Genomic DNA, 20,769 nt, shown 5'->3' on the forward strand with positions numbered 1-20,769 from the left:
CTTATTTCGCTTCATCACCATTAATTAGTCTCGTCATATTCGTCGCTCGTCGGTTTCGGGTACTCTTGACCTGACCTTTTGCCAGAAAGTCTCAGATTATTGACATATTAAGATTGTTCACTTTTATTTTAGTACCTAAAGGTATAGACTGCAGTGATTCTTTAGAAGGAGAAAAAATAACAAGTCTTGACTATAAATAATTTTATTAACTTATAATGAGTATCACAATTATATTATTTACATAACGATTATTTATTTTAGACTAGTACAAATAAGGTACCTACAACCTAGTGGGGAAGGCGTTTGCCTAACGGAGTCTGTGGGTTCAAATCTCGTGGAAATATACTAAGTTATTTCCGTTTGGGAAAGGCAGAAAAATAATTTAAAATAACATAGAATTACATAAAGTGTAAATCCATATTTCGTCTATACAAGTATAGATTAAATTTTACAAGGAGATATTCATAGTGTTTACTCCATCTCTTACCCGTGAATGTCGTAGAAGGTGACTAAGGGAAACTTTTTCACCTAGTTCAAAGTTAAGAGGTACAGGTTCAATTCCCACGGCCGTGCACCAATGACTATTTCCGAAGTATTAGTTTCAATAGAGAAAACATCGCGAGGAAACCTGCACATTCAGGCAACTGGATGTGTAACCATGATCGATCCAACACGGGTTAGGTTCCCCTGCAAATATTGCGGAGGTCAGATGGAAGTCGCTTCGTGTAAAAACCTGACTCACCCAATCCAGGATCCAAGGTCAAAGGCGCACCCCGGGCTCCTCTCCAGAGTGGTGAGGATGCAACCGGGACTAAAGCGATGAGGAAGAATAATCATCCGAGACCCACTTCGTTTCTCATCATGCCCTGGCCGAGATTCGAACCTGGGACCTCCGGTGTCACAGACAATGGACAAAGGCGCACCCCGGGCTCCTATCCTGATTGCTGAAGATGCAACCGGGACTAAAGCTTGGAAGATAACTAAACAAGTCTTCATAATTCTATATTGTTATTATATCGACGGCATCTGTGGCGCAGCGGCAGAACGCTTGTCTGTGACACCAGAGGTCCCGGGTTCGAATCCCGGCCAGGGCATGATGAGAAAAGAACTTTTTCTGATTGGCCTGGATCTTGGATGTTTATCTATATAAGTATTTATTATAAAAATATAGTATCGTTGAGTTAATATCTCGTAACACAAGTCTCGAACTTACTTCGAGGCCTAACTCAATCAGTGTAATTTGTCCCGTATATATTTATTTATTTATTAATTATTTATTTATTGTTATTTGACAGCGGCCTTAGGTTTCCCGTCCCTGGTCAGTCGAAGATGTATCAGCTTATTATGGGTGCCCAGGGCGCTGGATTGTCCAAAAGACGCCGGACATTTTGCACATTGATATGGTCTTTCACCTGTATGTGTCCGAAGATGAGCCTTCAGGATCTGATTACGCTGTAGGAGAAATAGTTATGAGTTCAATATCTTATATATAAAATTCTCGTGTCACAATGTTTGTCTCCGTACTCCTCCGAAACGGCTTTACCGATTTTAACCAAATTTTGCATGCATATTCAGTAGGTCTGAGAATCGGCTAACATGTATTTTTCATACCCCTAAGTGTAAAGGGTTGTCCACCCTTAACATTTTTTTAACTAGACATTACTTATAAAATTATTAATATGGCAAAACAACGTTTGCCGGGACAGCTAGTAAATTATAAAAGTTCATTAATTCATTCATAAATAATCACGTCTATATCCCTTGTAGGCTAGACAGAGCTAACAGTCTTGAAAAGACTGATAGGCCACGTTCAGCTATTTGGCTTAATGATAGAATTGAGATTCAAATAGTGACAGGTTGCTAGACCATCGCCTAAAAAAAGAATCCCAAGTATGTAAGCCTATCCCTTAGTCGCCTTTTACGACTGGAAATGGTGCGGTCGTATTCTTTTTTGTATTGGTGCCGAGAACCACACGGCACTGTGTGCGTGTATATGTGCCTTTATTGTGTGTGTGTGTATTTGTGTGGGGGTGTGTTTATATGTAAGTGACACTTACATATACACACTGTGTGTGGGAGATACAAAAAGAGAGAGTGTGTGTGTGTGAATGTGTGTGCGTGTGTGTAAATATACTTACGTCAAAAACCCTGTCACACATCGGACAGGGGAATCTGAGAGGTCTCTTGTACCCCTCGTGGACGAGTCGCTTGTGTTCAGATAACGCCCAATTTGTGACGTAAGCCTGTTGAATAAAATGGCAGCAATAAATACTATATAATAATGTGCTGTGTGGTTCCCGGCACCAATACAAAAAAGAATAGGACCACTCCATCTCGTACCCATGGATGGCGTAAAAGGCGACTAAGGGATAGGCTTATAAACTTGGGATTCTTCTTTTAGGCGATGGGCTAGCAACCCGTCACTATTTGAATTTCAATTCTATCATTAAGCCAAACAACAGCTGAACGTGGCCTATCAGTCTTTTCAAGACTGTTAGGTCTGTCAACCCCGTAAGGGATGGAGACGTGATCATATGTATGTATGTATTGTATGTACTATAAAATAATACATTCATTCATGTTTTTTAATGTAGACAATGTGCATTCGTCCACGATTTAGATTAAAGAGATCTATCTATATTTGTAAATTGACGTCCGATGAAAATGGTGCAGTGTAGTTTGTTCCGCCGCTTCTTCTACACATGCGCTTTGAAAGCGGTAGTATAGTTATAATTAGATTTAAGTTATGTGACGTCAATAAGTGATACCTTATATCCAATTTTGAAAATAAATCTATTCTATTCTATATATATTAATAAATACATAGGTACTCATTGTACTTTATAGTGGTCGAATAGTCGGTTAAAATGCGTAATACGCATATATGAACAGGTTCAAATCCCACCTCGGTAATGACGTGTAATTAAATCAACTGCCGCTTCCAAATCGCAAGTGGAGAAGAGGCGACGGAACAAACTACACTGCAGCATTTTCACCGGATGTCAATTTACAAATATAGATCTTAAATAGGGTTTTTATCGCGCGATGAACTATCGCTGTTTCACTTTTTATTATGACATGAAACGAGACAACGATATAAACCAAGTTTCGCGTGTCATGCTAACCTTGTAAAAATGAGACATTCACATTCATTTATTTACATATACATACATATGTACATACATTTTTTATATAAGTACGTGCCGTGTGGTTTCAGACACAAATATAAAAAAGAATAGGATCACTCAATCTCTTTACTAAGGGCTTATAAACTTGGGATTCTTCATTTAGGCGATGGGCTTACAACCTGTCAGTATTTGAACCTCAATTCTATGATTAAGCCAAACAGCTGAACGGGGCCTATCAGTCTTATCAAGACTGTTAACTCTGTATACCCCGCAAGGGATATAGACGTGATTATTATGTACGTATATATATTTTCTTACCTTTTCACAACTATCGCAAGGGAACGGTTTCAGTTTCAAATGAATCCTGTTCGTGTGGTGTTCCAGATTTCGTTTGGTTCCAAAACGCTTGTCACAATGTAAGCACGGGTACCTAAATTATAATATATTATGTTACATTAAAATGTGTGATATGATATTGAAAGGAGAGTGAACGCGGGGAACATGGTGAATGGAGCTTTGCGTGCCTTTATGAGCAGCCAGAAACTATCCAAAAAGGCTCGACTGGCTGTGCATAGGGGCGAGTTGGTCCCGACATTAATGTATGGGAGTGAAAGTTGGGTATGGCAAAAGAAGCACGAAAGCAGAATAAATCTCTCCGGGAAAGAGACGCGATTTTATGTATGTATGTTACATTAAAATCAACAGTGTAATGGGAAACAATTTTTTTAGTCTGTGGCAACATCAGTAACGTCACGCACACACCATAATGTCAATCGTAGCGTGACGCGCTCAGCCAATAGCAGTGTAGAGTCTAAATCGTGCAAACAAAGATTTCACGGATTCAAAACCTTTTAAATGATGGGCTCACAACCTGTTATTTTTGTCTGAATACCGATTCTATCTTGTGAATGTCGACTCTGTCTAAGGGATACCGACGTTATATGAAGTGCGTTATATATATATGACGAAAAATGGAATAACTCGCTTTGGAATAACCTCCCCCAAGAATTGAGATCAGCTCGAAGTTTTGGTTCTTTCAAAACACAAATCAAAACACTGTTTTCTGATGCATCTGATACTTTACTTTACATAAATATTTATTTATATATTACTAGCTGTCCCGGCAAACATTGTTTTACATTTTGTAGGTATAATAAAAAAATGTTGACCGATTCTCAGACCTACTCAATATGCTCACAAAATTTCTTGAAAATCGGTCAAGCCGTTTCGGAGGAGTATGGGAACGAACATTGTGACACGAGAATTTTATATTTAAGATTTATGTATAATGTTTATTGAAATAATAAATGATTTTATGTCATCCCTAACGTTTTTTATCTGCGCTACCTTTTTGATTTGGAGATATTCCTATTTCAGTTCGGTTGACTGGAAGATTCGGACAAGACCACCATTATACTATTTTTTTTTTTAATTCCAAAAATTCTTTGATTTTTTTTTTCTATAAAGAGTTAACAAACAAACGATTATTATTTGATCTCACCTTAGCTCCATATAGTTGACGTGTATCGAGGTCGTCGTAAGATGATATTTCAACGTTTCTTCAGTCTTAAAACTCCTGGAATAAAGTTAAACATCAATCAATTTATCAATGAATGTTATAGAATATAATAGATTTGATATGCCGTGTGAAAATTAATAATTTATTAAATTGTAATCACAATTTAGCCATTAATAATTCATGGCGTGTAACAGTAGTACATACATACATATATATATAATCACGTCTTTATCCCTTGCGGGGTAGACAGAGCCAACAGTCTTGAAAAGACTGACAGGCCACGTTCAGCTGTTTAGTTTAATGATACAATTGAGATTCAAATAGTAACAGGTTGGTAGCCCATCGCCTAAAAGAACAATCCCAAGTTTATAAGCCTATCCCTTAGTCACCTTTTACGACATCCATGCTAACGAGGTGGAGTGGTCCTTTTTCATTTTTTAATTACTGCCGGGAACCACACGGCCGTAACACTAGTAAATATAATTAAATACAGAACACGCCAGGCGTGTATTTTTAATTTAAAACCAAAAAAAAAAAACACGTTACTTATCACACTCCACGCAGTAGTGATCCTTGGCGTCTGAATGTTTCAAAGAATGTTTCTTCAGTTGCGACGGGGAATTGAACGCCATACCGCACGATTGACACACGCACTTTTTACTCCTTTTCACGGCGGACACCTCTTTCGGGTGTCTCCTGTATGTGAATGGGCGAAAGGGAATTTATATAGAAACTCAAATATTACAAGATGGCCTGTTGTTCTTTTAATAAATTTCATAAAATCATTCTTTTTATTATAAATGTATGCCTTTACCGTGTAAGTAATATAATTGTTATGTGTTAATATTATAAGTTTTAATTAATATTAACACATAAAAATATTATAAGTTATAAGGATTAAATTTGCGTATTAATAACCGTTTCTCGCATTTAAAAAATGATCAAGCGAACTCACGTGGTTAATTTTGTAGGCGATTGGCTAGCAACCTGACACTATTTGAATCTCAATTCTATCATAAATGCATACAGCTGAATGTGTCCTTTCAGTCTCTTCAAAACTGTGGGCTCTGTCTACCTCGCAAGGGATAAAGACGTAAATATATATATGTATGTATGCACTACTGCTACACGCCATGTGAGTTAGCCTTTCAGTTTTTTTCAAAACTGTGGGCTCTGTTTACCTCGCAAGGGATACAGACGTGACTATATATGTATATATGTATGTAGTCTACGAACTAAAAGAACTGTCCCTCACGTTATCATATGAGACTTGAGTACTTCCACGCTGGCGTACGTCTTGCTGCAGTAAACACACAACACCCTCTCTTTTTGCCGGTGCCGGTTGAAGATGTGCTTTCTCAATGATGCTTTGCGTCTAGAAAAAAACAATGCGAGTTTTAAATCAAATTAAAGTCGTGTAAATATGTAAAGTTACTATGTGACTTCTCTGGAGTATTAAGCGTTGCTGATTTTTAATAAACGTTGACATTCAAATTATGATGCTCTAGTTACAACAGACATCGGGGTTTTTTAATATATTACACGTCAAGCGTGTTCTGCATTTAACAGTACACGCCTGGCGTGTTTTTAAACGTAAAATATGTGAATCTCAATATCAACATTTAGCTGACGTTTCAATCATTTCTTTCTTTCGAACTTATTTATTTATTTATTTATGTACACAAAATTATATACAGGAGCATTTATTACAGTAATTCTAATACAAAGGTGCTACTTATTTCAAAAGAAATCTCTTCCATGAGAGGAAAGATGAATTTTGGCGCGGTATGGCGTGTGCATAAATGACGTTTAATATATTAACATAAACATGCTTACTTCGAGGCTAACTCAATATGTGTAATTTGTCCCGAATATATATATATTTATATATTTTTGAGAGTGAAGACATGACTACATATAATATGTATGTCTGTATGACCTAAAACTCACTTGAACTGCTTGGAGCAATGTGAGCAGACGTGACGTGCGCAGTCGCAACAGTGGTGGGCGGCGTAGTGGTCCAATATCGTACTGAGCTACATTCTGGTTATGTATTGCGAGAAAGAGAGAAAAAACGAGGGAGAGAGACTCTTAAGCATTCCATCATCCTAATGTTCCAATTACAATTCACACCAATTGTTTTTAAATATGCTACACGCCAAGCGTGTGCCGCATTTAACAGTACACGCTTGGCGTGTTTTTAAACGTAAAATATGTGAATCTCAATATCAACATTTAGACATACAGCTGACGTTTCAATCTTTTCGAGAGAGAAGACATATGTATGTTCACACGAAGAAGACGTATGTATAAACTATAATGTATGTCTGTATGATCAAAAATTTTTCTTTTAACGTTTTTGAATATCCTTTGGATGGGAACACTTAGCGGTTAGATTTATGCAGTTGAATTGAAAGTCACCCTGTATAGACGTGAATTTATGTATGTATGTCTGTATGATCTAAAACTCACTTGAACTGCTTGGAGCAATGTGAGCAGACGTGACGTGCGCAGTCGCAACAGTGGTAGGCGGCGTAGTGGTCCAATATCGTACTGAGATATATTCTGGTTATATATTGCGAGAAAGAGAGAAAAAAGAGGGAGAGAGACTCGTAAGCATTCCATCATCCTAATGTTCCAATTAGAATTCACACCAATTGTATTTAAATATGCTACACGTCAAGCGTGTGCCGCATTTAACAGTACACGCTTGGCGTGTTTTTACACGTAAAATATGTGAATCTCAATATCAACATTAAGCTGACGTTTCAATCATTTCTTTCTTTCGAACTTACTTCGAGGCTAACTAAATATTTGTAATTTGTTCCGTATATATTTATATTTATATGTAGGATATAAAACTCACTTGAACTGCTTGGAGCAATGTGAGCAGACATGACGTGCGCAGTCGCAACAGTGGTAGGCGGCGTAGTGGTCCAATATCGTGCTGCGACATATTCTGGTCAAATCGCACGCTTTGCACTTGTAACGACTGAAAGAAATTCAATTATTTATCGCTTTCATAGTTCACCTTTCTTAGTCGAAATTATTAATAATGAAAATAGTTTTGTATTTTATTTACGATTCAAGCCATTATCCAATGTAAGTAGGTTGGATTTTATTTAGTTGGAGTCGGTGGTCGATTTAAAATTCGTACCTACATACATACATATATATGGTCACGTCTATATAATATATAATGTGTAGGTTTCCTTACGATGTTTCCTCTCACCGTACATATAGAGCATAGGTTAGTAATCAAACTAATGTACATAACTTTCGAAAATAGTCTTTCTACGCATCACGAATTTTAATTGGTGCCGTACCGTGTGGTTCCCGGCACCAATATTAAAAATAATAGGACCACTTCATCTCTTTTCCGTGAATGTCGTAAAAGGCGACTACGGGATAGGCTTACAAACTTGGGTTATTTTTAGGCGATGTGCTAGCAACCTGTCACAATTTGAATCTCAATTCTATCATTAAGCCAAATAGCTCAACGTGGCCATTCAGTATTTTCGAGACCATATTAATGTATGTATGTATGTATGTTCTCCTTTGAAGCAAATAACATAGAGGCAATCGGTAAGGGAAAAAGATAAAAAATTAATGGCAACACTTACATTTCATGATACTTCTTGTGCGCTAACAATTTCTCCTCGGAATTTGTTCTTTGTTTACAAATATCACATACATAGTCGCCCATTCTCTGCAAAAATACAATAGTCTAAGTTAATTAGGTATCACTAACCATTAGGTACCTACATATTTTTTATTTTACAAATACATACTAAAATACATATAATCACGTCTATATCCCTTACCGGGTAGACAGAGCCAACAGTCTTGAAAAGACTGATAGGCCACGTTCAACTTTTTGGCTTAATGATAGAATTAAGATTCAAATAGTGACAGGTTGCTCGCCTAAATTAAGAATCCCAATTTTATAAACCTATCCCTTAGTCGCATTTCACGACATCCATGGGAACGAGATGGAGTGGTGTTATTAATTTTTTTTTAGTTTAGGCTAGCTACCTGTCACTATTTGAATCTCAATTCCATCATGACGCCACACAGCTGTGCGTGGATTTCGAAACTGTAAGCTCTGTCTACCACGTAAGAGATACAGACGTGATTATATATTGGTATGAGTATATAACGTGACAAGGTTACAAGCGAACATACAAATTCACTTCATTATATTATTTTGTAATATGTTTTTATTTGGACATAATTCTTTACTAATATTATAAAGCTGAAGTGTTTGTTTGTTTGAGAAGAGAAAAATTGCTAGTCTAGTCCGTACTATATGTATAATCACGTTTGTTATATCTACCTAAAACGTGTTTATACATCTATACTTACTAACTAATTATAAAGCTGAAGAATTTGTTTGTTTGAACGTGCTTATCTCAGGAACTACTGGTTCGAATTGAAAAAATCCTTTTGTGTTGAATAGACCATTTATCGGGGAAGGCTTAAGGCTATATAATATAACATCACGATGCAACTTTAAGGAGCAAAGAAGTAGTGGAAAATGTGAAAAAAAAACGGGGAAAATTATTCATATTTAAGGCTTTAATGATGCCCAAAATAACTATTCCACGCGGACGAATCGCGGGCACAGCTAGTACTATATAATAACGCAATATACTAAAAATACCTCACTATGTTTCTCCATGTGCTTTTCGAAGCTCGCTTTAAAAATAAATCCTTTTATGCAGTCTTCACACTTAAACGTAGAATTGAGATATTTCTTATCTGCTCTATTGTTTTCCCTCTCTTTCATACATTGTTCCCTCGTTATCAATATTTGTTCTACTTTATACATATCTGAAATAACAATTTTTATTTTTACCAAAACAGTGTGGAGGGAAAGGTCGGAGAGGGAAGACCTAGACGAACGTATCTTGATCAAATTAAGGACGTCCTGGTAAAGGGTCAGGTCAAAAGTACCCGAAACCGGCGAGCTTGCATGAAGAGAGTTATGAATGTGGATGAAGGGAAGGAAGTATGCAGAGATCGTGGCAAGTGGAAAGAGGTAATCTCTGCCTGGGGTAGGCAAAGGCAAAGAGGCGTGATTTTATGTATGTATGTATTTTTACCAAACAATACTGATCCATCAAATGGCGTCGGTGGTCGAATCGGTAAGACGCCCGGTTAAAATGCGTGATGCGCAGAAAGGCACAGGTTCGAATCCCACCACGGCCATGTACCAATGGCTATTTTCGAAAGTTACTTACATTAGTTTGAACACTAACCGATACTCTTACGGTGAGAGAAAACATCGTGAGGAAACCTGCACATTCAGTTAAATGGATGTGTAAGCATGATAGATCCAAAACAGGTTCCAACTGCAAAGGTTGCGGAGGTCAGATGGGTGTCGCTTTGTATAATATACCCCAGACTCCTCTCCAGAATAGTAAGGAGGTAACCGGAACTAAAAGCCAGGAGGAAGAAGAATACTGGACCATCAATTTTTTAAAAACTTCAGGGTCTTTTTTATTATTTTCGCAGGAGGCGAAAAAGAAGAACAAAACATTAAAAACTCTAGAAATTTAGGTAGGTAGGTTAGGTACCAACCCACTCATCGCCTTGGTATAATTTAGGTAATTTTTAATTATTTTTAGATTTTTTTTTAAGTTTAGGAAAAAATGGTCTAATCGTGAAATTCTTTCCACTTTGATGTCTGTTAAAAATCAGTGAAAAAGGCGAGAGAAATACTGCAAGAACAAGAACAACAAGAGTTTTATTACCATTCTGTAAATCACTGTCATCCTCTATTTTCACTTTAGTCTTATTTTTTATTTTGTGTTTCTTTCTAGTCATCTTTCTGTGTTTGGAGACAATTCCATTTTCTATTTCCGTTTTGAACAACTCTTTTAATGGAAAATCATCTTCTTCCTTCACAAATTGACCCTGGAAATCTACATAAAAAAATCATCCATTATTTAGCAGTCATTAAGTATACAAATTTTTTACAAACACTGAAAGTAATAAAGGCTAATCAGAGAAAGTTCATTTCTCATCATTCCATGGTTGGGACTCGAACCCGGGTCACCTACGGTGTCACAGACAAGCGCACTACCGCTGAGCCAGAGGCCGTCAAAACCATCGAAAAACGTCTTCACTTTAATACATTATAATAATTTTACAATTATAAGCCATTCAAATATTAAATATTTTACCTTTTAATTAGCACTTTAAACCGAACTTTTACATACATACATTTAATCACATCTATATCCCTTGCGAGTAGACAGAGCCAACGGTCTTGAAAAGACTAATAGGATACGTTCAGCTGTTTGGCTTGATGATAGAATTGAGATTCCAATAGTAAAAGGTTGCTGGCCCATCGCCAAAAAAACGAAGCTCAAGTTTATAATCCTATAAGCCCTTAGGAACCTTTTACGACATCCATGGGAAAGAGATGGTCCTATACTATTTTTCTATTAGTGCCAAGAACCACACGGCACTGTATTATTTATAAATAGTATAAATATTTCTATGAAGTAAGAGTTACCTGAATCATCATCAACATACTCCCCCTCCAAGTGGTCCAACAACTCATTCTCTTCCTTAACCTCTTCAAGTTTTATCTTCACTTTATTTGAAGAGTGAAACATCGCATATTTCTCTTCCGTACTCATCACGTCACCGGAGAGTTCTATACTGTCCAGTGTTAGGTGTGTGAGGTTCACTAAAGGTTGAGTCTGCGATCGTATTATTTCAAAGGCCGAGTCTGTATCCTGGAAATATAGATAAAATACTCTAATAAATGAATAGGTACCAGGTAGACAACAAAGTGCCATGTTGTTCCCAGCACCATTACAAAAAAGAATAGGACCACTCCATCTCTTTCCCACGGATGTCGTAAAAGGCGACTAAGGGATAGGCTTATAAACTTGGGATTCCTCTTTTAGGCGATGGGCTAGCAACCTGTCACTATTTGAATCTCAATTCTATCACTAAGCCAAACAGCTGAGCGTGGCCTTATCAGTCTTTTCAAGACTGGTGGCTCTGTCTACCCAGCTAGGGATATAGAAGTGATCATATGTATTTATTTATTTATTTATTTATTCTTTATTGTAACAATTACAATTTGTAAAGTACAATAGGCGGCGGTATGTATGTAGAGAACAAAAAGTGAAGATGACACAAAGTTTCTCCGCTTAACCCAATGGTAGACTGTTCGATAATGCTATTAGCGTTAAATCGGCCTATTGTACATTACAAATTGTAATTGTTACAATAAAGAATAAATAAATAAATGATGTCAAAAAAATGTAAAGTCTGTTTTTCAAAATTTTTGGGTACAAACATTTTCAATATAATTATAAATTAAACATAAATTAATTTTTTTTATGTACATATATATTTATGACATAAATTTTAATAAATCTGAATAGTAAATTTAAAAAAAAATGTGTAAATGTACCTACATATTTTTATTAAATAAACTTAAGACAATATTGTTGTCTTTTACTAACTATGCAGTCTTCAATTAAGATTGAACTTTTGTTTCGCCCCACCTTTTGCATTGAAATGGTTATTATCTCAAAAACTCAAATTTTACTTTTATTAACACTCACCGATAAAGTGGCATGTAATAAAATGAGATCTTAATTAAATAAATACTTACGATACTAAAGTTTTCCATTAATATTTGATTGCTTTGAACATTTTGTATGAATAACTCCACATGTTGAGCTATTCTCTTGCAAATATAACATAGAACTAAATTCTCCATCTAAAAAGAAATCACTTTATTTTTATTAACATATCATATAAACTACTACTTGTGTCACAGAGCTACGGTTTAGGAATAAAATATGCTATGAATTTTGGGATTAAGAGTATTCCAAGGTTAAATTCTCCTGTGTACGAAATTTCCCTGAAAATGCATTCAGTAAATTAAACGAAAAGAGTACTTAACAAACATTGATTCATTATCACAAACAAAACAAAAAGGGACTCCATGATAATGCCTAGGTACAAATAAGTAGTAACTAAGGACTAAACTTATTTTTATGTACACACCTGTAGTATTGCCTTCATAGTTCCATTCTGTAGGGTTATCATTTCCAAGGGAAGTTCATTGTTTTTCACCAAACAGCCAAGACAACACATATTTTTCGATTTTATGTTGTCCTCCATTTTCACAATAAACACTCAAGGCTCAAGCCTTCCTGAGCTGAGTATTAGATTTTCCTTAACATAAACTATGAAAACATTTCCATTTATCTGAATTCCATAACAAAATTATAGGAAAAATTACATTTACAAGCACTATTTAAATTGTTTTAATTTCCAGTTCCACTTTTCCGAAACGAAAACAAATGCGATTTATTTACTTTTTACTTTTAGACGACTTGACATTGACATTGATTACAAGTAAACACTCAATGTCTAATTTTTAGTCTGAACTCCGAAGCAAAGATCCGCTTGTTCAGTGGCAAAAGTTGCCACAAGAGCAACAATTTAATCTGATATTGTTACCCGACGCCTACCACAACGTTTTATAAAAACCTTGCCTACCAATACTTAATAATCAAATTATCTGGCTCAGAGAATCAGCATTGCCATTCAAAATGGCAATGAAACTTTATTTTTAAACGTTGACCTTGAATTATTTTCATACATATTTTTCATCTAATTTTATCAACAGTCACTGTCAAATCAATTCGACAAAGTTTGTTTTGTCATTAATTTTATTTCTTGTCTTGTTGTGAAGTTGTTTGGATAGATGTATTATTTTTTGTCGTCGATTTAGATGAAAAATGGAAAATATGTGTAGATTATGTTTATCATTCTCTAATGGGTGTTTACACAATTTTTCAGACGACCGTGGCATTACACAAAACATTCAGACATGCTTTTCGATAAAAGTGAGTTCGTGACTTTTTAACAGAGAGTTTTAAATTTGTATTAGCTTCTTTTATAATAATAACACTATTGTGTTTACATTTGATTTGAATATTCCGATGCTTAAACAAAACTGTCGATTTTTTCCAGGTCGAATGCAACTCTCTACTGCCCAACCAAATTTGCGAATTATGCTTGACAAAGATCAATGAAGCTTGCGATTTTAAAAATAAAATAATTGAAAATGAGCGTATATTATTAGAGCATTTAAAATACGATAAAGATATCAATCATTTAAATCAAAATGTCAGAAGTAATATTCAACCAAAATCTGAATATGTTGAAGATAAAGAGAATTCATCGAATAATATTCCAATAAATATTGAAGAAATAAAACAAGAATTTGACGAAGCAGAAGAAACATACACATCCGATAATGAAACCTTATCTAAACTGAATGAAGATAAATTCAAATTAGAAATAAATAATGAAGAAGTAACAAAGACAATAATAGAAACACATAAATGCTTGACATGTTTTCAAATATTGGATACACAAACAGATCTAATAAAACATTACAAATCTGTGCATTTCAAAAAGAAAGATAATGACAAAAGTTTTGATTATAGCACACAAATGTGTGATAAATCTACTGTCTATAAATGTAATATGTGTAGTAAAGAATATAGCAGTAAAAAGAACATTCATAGACATTTGATTGGACATTCGGATTTTAGGCCATATCTTTGTAAAATATGTGGTAAGTATGGCCAAATACTCAATAATAATATTGAGTTAACATACATATTAGGTTATCTATTTGCGGTACTAACATTGGTCATTTCAATGCTATCAAAAGTTTTCCTCCCCAATATTTTTGCCTTCACAGCTATAAGGCTCTGAAATACACCAAGTCATTCTTATTTCAAATGTAAGATATACAGATTTCTGAGTACTGAATGTCTTTTTTTTCATCTTTATTGTGAAACACAGGTAAAAAAAAAATAGGTCAACAATAAAATTATAGGTATCAATGTGTCCTACCCATATGGACGTACAATATTTCCTTTATAATATGATTAAAGATCAATTAATTAATAATACAAATCAAAATAAGCACCTTTTATACCTATAAGCATTCTCACTAATTTCGTTTATACTACACCTACATATTTATTTACTTATATTGTTCATTTATAAAGGTTTTATGTATGTTTATTATAATAATTATATTATTTTGTGTAAGTAAAAAAATGTTCATTATAATAATTATATTATTTTGTGTAAGTATAAATATTTTTATTTAATGTGACCCCACCTAAAATTCTCTGTAAGACTGATTTGATTGGTAGATTATGCTTCTATATAGCATTAAGTGTGCCAATTGTGCTATTTATTTATATTTTCTACAATAAAGTTTAAATAAAAAAAATTTTTTTTTTTTTTAATTGAAATACATTTTTTTTAGGACGGACATACAAAACAGTGTCAGAAATAATCAGACATGGTCGTGTCCACAGCGAGGTCAGGTTGTACTGTTCTCATCAATGTGGGTACAGCACAGTATATTTAGGAGCCCTAAGGTCACACGAGAAGAGACATGATAAGACTGAATACAAAGTAAGTCAACTTACTACCGGAGTTCCTAAAATTAAAAATTATTTAATGTGCCGTGTTGTATTCAAACTAATGTATACGTCTATATCCCTTGAGGGGTAAACAGAGTCCAATCCCTTAATCGCCTTTTACGACATCCATTGGAAAGAGATGGAGTAGTCCTTTTCTATTTTCTATTGATGCCGGGAACCACACTGCACTGCGCCACTAAGAGAGTTTTCCCAAAATTTCCACATGAATGGAAATTGACAGGACATTTCGTTACACGCGGTCTAGGTTGCTTATGTAGTAAAAAAAAAAAAATTTTTTTTTTCAGTACAAATGTGATATATGCGGCAAAGGATTTGAAGTCAAGACTTGGTATGAGCAGCATCAGAATGTTCACACTGGCACGAAGCCGTATGTCTGTGACATTTGTGGTCTAGCGTTCCATATGGACAGGTATTTTTTTTTTGCTTGCTGTAGTCATGGTTACATCCACCCTCTCTGGAATGGAGCCCAGGGTGCGTCTTCGCCTGGATCGCATGGTTTGGGTCGGTCAAGTTATTTTCACGAAGAGGCTTCCGTAAGCCCTGCTCAAACTTTGCGTAGTAATTCGAAATTCTAAAATTTTATTCATTATTATGGGATAGTTGATATCACTTAATAATCGTCATATCTTTTGGTTTCACAACTTTGGTTGACGTCAAATAAATTACTTAAACCTAAGTTTACTGCCGCTTTCAAAGCGTCGCAAAGCAAGGGATATAGACGTGACAATATGTATGTATGAATGTATACAGGGTGACAGTTAAAACAACTGCATCCTTTTAAACATAGACTATACCCATGCTTCTAAGCCGTTTGAGCCTATTTTTATTTAAATTAAAGGTCATCATTTTCACATTTAAAAAACCCTCAAAAACTACGTCACACGCTTTATTAAAGACCAATACTACAAAAAGAAATTAAAACTAAACATGTAAATAAATGTCTGAAAAATAAATTATTTTTCTAGTATCAAGATCAAGTAAAGTACAGAGTTGTCGAGATCGCTCAGCTGAATGAATTGTGTCGTTGACCTCTGAATCTTACGCGTCGCTTTTCCGCCGGCCGGGGTGATATGACGTATGTAGGATCGTGGATTTTGATACTTTTATTTTTTTTCGCACTTTCTTAAATATGAACCGATATTTTTCTTTTAACGTTTTTAAATATCCTTTAGATGAGTACACTTAACAGTTAAATTTATGCAGTTGAATTAAAAGTCGCCCTGTATTATTATTAGTATTTGGTTTCAGATATCTTACTGCCCACCGAAGCTCTGTTCACCCACAATCTTCAAACCTCAAAAGATATGTATGTTTACATTGTTTTTTGCCGTGTGACTCGAAAAAAGCTCTCACTGAACATCTACAGGTAGGTCTTGTTTGTTTGTTTGTAAACTCTATATTGCACATAAAAATAGATATACAAAACCGTTATTGGATTTAGAAGAATATGTATAGAATGGCGGACTTATCCCCAATGGGATTTCTTCCAGTCAACCAAAATATAAAGGAAAATCCATAATTAAAAAGGCAGCGCACATAAAAAGCATTGAGGATGCAGTATAATGAACAATACATTTCTAAATAATTAAAGATAAACATTCATACATATGTTTTTTGAAAAAACAAAATTTATCGCTAGCAAAAAAGTAGGTATCATGATTTTTATTACAGTGCTACAAGTAACTAAGTGCTTAGTCTAAGTTCTAGTCGTGTTTGTTTCCTTGATGTACATAAATATATAAATGACTTAATGTTTTTCAATTTAAAACATGTTTGTTTTAACATACATACATACATAAAATCACGCCTCTTTCCCGGAGGGGTAGGCAGAGACTACCTCTTTCCACTTGCCACGATCTCTGCACACTTCCTTCGCTTTATCCACATTCATAACTCACTTCATGCAAGCTCGGCGGTTTCGGGTACTTTTGACCTGACCCTTTATCAGGACGTTCTTAATTTGATCGAGATACGTTCGTCTAGGTCGTATGAATGTATACTTTATATTAAATGATCTTGACATAATTTGTACAGTATGTACATATTTTATTTTATATTTATTTTATTTGACGAAATATTCATATTGACATAATCAGTTCTACATTCATACATGTTTTTTAATGTAGACAATGTGCATTCGTCCACGATTTAGATTTAAGAGATCTATATTTGTAAATTGACGTCCTATGAAAATGCTGCAGTGTAGTTTGTTCCGCCGCTTCTTCTACACATGCGCTTTGGAAGCGGTAGTAGTTATAATTAGATTTAAGTTATGTGACGTCAATAAGTGATACCTTGTATCCAATTTTGAAAATAAATCTATTCTATTCTATTCTATTCTCAATATCTCTTCAGGTACATGGTATCAAAACAAGTATACTCTGTGACGTATGCGGAAAAACGTTATCGAACGCTGAACAACTGAAATTCCACATGAGAACGCATTTAGGTGAAAAACCTTATACCTGCAGGTAACTACTGTACTTTCTAGATTATTTTATCCTTTTATACTAGTAATAAGGTTGACTAAGCAGATATACAAGGAGAGTGTGGAGGGAAAGGTCGGAGTGTGAAGACCTAGACAGACGTATCTTGATCAAATTAAGGACGTCCTGGTAAAGGGTCAGGTCAAAAGTACCCGAAACTGCCGAGCTTGCATGAAGAGAGTTATGAATGTGGATGAAGCGAGGGAAGTATACAGAGATCGTGGCAAGTGGAAAGAGGTAGTCTCTGCCTACCCCTTTGAGAAAGAGGCGTGATTTTATGTATGTATGTATACTAATAATATTATAAATGCGAACGTTTGCGAGTATGTTAGGATGTCAGAATGGATGTTTGTTACCCTTTCGCGCAAAAACTACTGAACCGACTTTTTATCCCGGAGAAATAATGGAAAATATGACAAAAACGGGGTAAATTATTCATCCTTGAGGGCTTCAATGATGCCCAAAATAACTATTCCACGCGGATGGAGTCGTTTTTTTTCACATTTTCCATTATTTCTATGCTCTTAATAGTTGCAGCGTGATGTTTTATAGCCTATAGCCTTCCTCGATAAATGGTCTATTCAACACAAAAGGAATTTTTAAATTCGAACCAGTAGTTCCTGAGATTAGCGCGTTCAAACAAACAAACAAACTCTTCAGCTTTATAATATTAGTATATAGATGCATACATTTATTTTCAATGTGCGTCCTACCACCAGCACTTGCAACAAATCGTTCACGAAGAAGTACAATCTGCAAGTTCACCGGCGCGCGCACGGCGGGCAGCGCGCGCATGCGTGCGCGCAGTGCGGCCGGCGCTACACGCAGCGCAGCGCGCTACACAGGCACCGCGCCAGGTGGGTGGATAGATACCGAGATAGCTCGCTGTAGATAGATAGATATATATATTTATATATATATATATATATATATATATATATATATATATATATATATATATATATATATATATATATATATATATATATATATATATATATATATATATATATATATATCGAGAAGTATTTGAAGAGTTTCTTAAACCAATTGCAAAAAGCATCCCATATCATTTAATTATGAAACGTGCCTACAAAATTGCATAGCATGATGTTGAGAAACATAATTATTCGTTTTTAGCTATAGTAAATATGTAAGTAAATAAATATATACAGGACAAATTACACTGATTGAGTTGGTCTCGAAGTGAGTTCGAGACTTGTGTAACGAGATACTAACTCAACGATACTATATTTTATAATAAATACTTATATAGATAAACATCCAAGACCCTTCTATTCTATTGCCCTGGCCGGGATTCGAACCCGGGACCTCCGATGTCACAAACAAGCGTACTACCGCTGCGCCACAGAGGCCGTCATAGATCGCTAGATAGCGAGCGATAAGCGATGTCGTAATAGCGAGTAAGAGAAAGGCTTATAAACTTGCGATTCTTCTTTTAGGCGATGGGCTAGCGACCTGTCACTATTTGAATCTCAATTCTATCATTAAGCCAAATAGCTGAACGTGGCCCAACAGTCTTCAAGACTGTTGGCTCTGTCTACCCCGCAAGACGTGACCGTATGTATGTATGTGTTTATAAAATGTCTTTATTTTTAAATCTTAAAATGTACTCTAATTTAAAATGTCTTTTTTTCAGACATCACGCTGGTACTGTGGACTGTGTTAAGAATCAAAAATCTTTCCCGCCTGCAAATGTGGAGATACCCAATAATTTGTAAATCAAATTCTATAAAAAAAAATTAAAATCTCAATCTGAATTAAATAAAAAACAACTCAAAGACTGAATCAAATAAGTTAAATTATATGAAAATAAAATGCATTTTTAATTAAGTACAATGCTTTTGTTATTTGTAAAATCTCAACCGAAAGACTGAATAAAATAAGTTTAATTAATATAATAAAAGATATGAAAATAAAACGCATTTTTAATTACAAGGCTTTTGTCATTTGTAAAACATTCATCATACTTAAATTCATTCGTCTTCTGCTTTTTCTCGACGTTTCGTCATCACTTCACATTATTTCATTCATTTCATTTTATTCATTCATTCATCACTTTTCTGGAGAGGAGCCCGGATTGCGTTTTTACCATGATCTTAAATGATAAGGTTTTTATACGAAGTAACTTCAGTCTGATCTCCGCAACCTTTGCAGGGGAACCTAACCTACTTATATTTGATGATGTTAACACACCTGAATCGGTGCCGTATGGTTCCCGGCACCAAAACAAAAAAGAATAGGACCACTGACTAAGGGATAGACGATTACGGGTACTCCTAACATCTCCCTTTTTCAAGACATTCGAAATTGATCCTTGAAAGTTGGACAAAGCCGGCCTTGGTACGTAGGTATATGTAAAACGACTAGACGTAGGTTGTTTGTTTGTATGTATTTGTTGGTAAAATATCTTTTTCTACTAGCCTATAATGGCCGCTTCGGTCGCGCGAATTTAGCGCCATCTACAAAAAATACCGGTTTTCCGCAAATTTCGCGGGAACTATAGACAAACTAAAGTTTTAACCAGTATAAAAATTAAGTTCTTCCCCAGACTCACGCGTGAAGGGGTAACAAACAAACATACTCTCACAATTATAATTTCAGTTAGAATGCGACCCACTGCACATTTTGACCTTTATTGATTGCTAACTTAACCTCTTACGGTGTGGGAAAACATCTTGAGACATCCTGCATATTCAGGTGTGTTACATATATATGGTCACGTCTATATCCCTTGCGGGGAAGACAGAGCCAACAGTCTTGAAAATACTGAATGGCCACGTTCAGCTATTTGGCTTAGTGATAGAATTGAGATTCAAATAGTGACAGCTAGGTTGCTAGCCCATCGCCTAAAAAAGAATCCCAAGTTTGTAAGCATATCCCTTAGTCGCCTTTTATGACATCCATGGGAAAGAAATGGAGTGGTCCTATTCTTTTTTGTAATTGTTAAATGTGTGTTAAATGCCGCTGTATATAATTTTATGTACATAAATAATCCAATAAGAATAAAAAAAAAAACGTTTGCACAACCAACAACGTTTTACTAAAGAAATTTCTTCTATCCGATATTCACAAAGTGGATAAATAAACAAATAATAATG

General features: G+C 35.1%; 2 protein-coding genes across 2 annotated transcripts; one reads left to right on the forward strand and one right to left on the reverse strand.

The window, feature by feature from the left end:
- Positions 1-228: 228 nt before the first annotated feature.
- LOC106142764 (oocyte zinc finger protein XlCOF6) lies at positions 229-12,992 on the reverse strand. The gene is made up of 13 exons (XM_060951599.1): positions 12,688-12,992; positions 12,290-12,397; positions 11,171-11,396; positions 10,404-10,574; positions 9,311-9,480; positions 8,271-8,356; positions 7,514-7,639; positions 5,903-6,022; positions 5,194-5,343; positions 4,630-4,704; positions 3,447-3,558; positions 2,139-2,243; positions 229-1,452 (listed from the first exon to the last, which is right to left on the reverse strand). Exons 1-13 carry the CDS (start codon positions 12,802-12,804, stop codon positions 1,285-1,287), a joined length of 1,734 nt encoding a protein of 577 aa, XP_060807582.1. The 5' UTR covers positions 12,805-12,992; the 3' UTR covers positions 229-1,284.
- Positions 12,993-13,361: 369 nt separating this feature from the next.
- Positions 13,362-19,540, forward strand: LOC106142760 (zinc finger protein 267). Its single transcript, XM_013344639.2, has 8 exons — positions 13,362-13,535; positions 13,663-14,272; positions 14,981-15,132; positions 15,446-15,570; positions 16,410-16,527; positions 17,517-17,632; positions 18,367-18,504; positions 19,308-19,540. The coding sequence occupies exons 1-8, from the start codon at positions 13,428-13,430 to the stop codon at positions 19,387-19,389; spliced, it is 1,449 nt and encodes a 482-aa protein (XP_013200093.1). The 5' UTR covers positions 13,362-13,427; the 3' UTR covers positions 19,390-19,540.
- Positions 19,541-20,769: the final 1,229 nt, after the last annotated feature.

Source organism: Amyelois transitella, chromosome 25 (assembly GCF_032362555.1).
Source record: "Amyelois transitella isolate CPQ chromosome 25, ilAmyTran1.1, whole genome shotgun sequence".
In the NCBI taxonomy this organism is placed as follows: Eukaryota; Metazoa; Arthropoda; class Insecta; order Lepidoptera; family Pyralidae; genus Amyelois; species Amyelois transitella.

Bases quoted from the DNA above. Each gene is read 5' to 3' on its own strand.
- LOC106142760 (XM_013344639.2), top strand. From the start codon at position 13,428: ATGGAAAATATGTGTAGATTATGTTTATCATTCTCTAATGGGTGTTTA. The intron at 17,633-18,366 runs GTAACTACTGTA...TCCTACCACCAG, and splicing joins GAAAAACCTTATACCTGCAG to CACTTGCAACAAATCGTTCA. The intron at 18,505-19,307 runs GTGGGTGGATAG...TCTTTTTTTCAG, and splicing joins CTACACAGGCACCGCGCCAG to ACATCACGCTGGTACTGTGG.
- LOC106142764 (XM_060951599.1), bottom strand. From the start codon at position 12,804: ATGGAGGACAACATAAAATCGAAAAATATGTGTTGTCTTGGCTGTTTG. The intron at 11,397-12,289 runs GTAAGTATTTAT...CTATATTTCCAG, and splicing joins TAATGGAAAACTTTAGTATC to GATACAGACTCGGCCTTTGA. The intron at 1,453-2,138 runs GTAAGTATATTT...TTTCTCCTACAG, and splicing joins TGTGTGACAGGGTTTTTGAC to CGTAATCAGATCCTGAAGGC.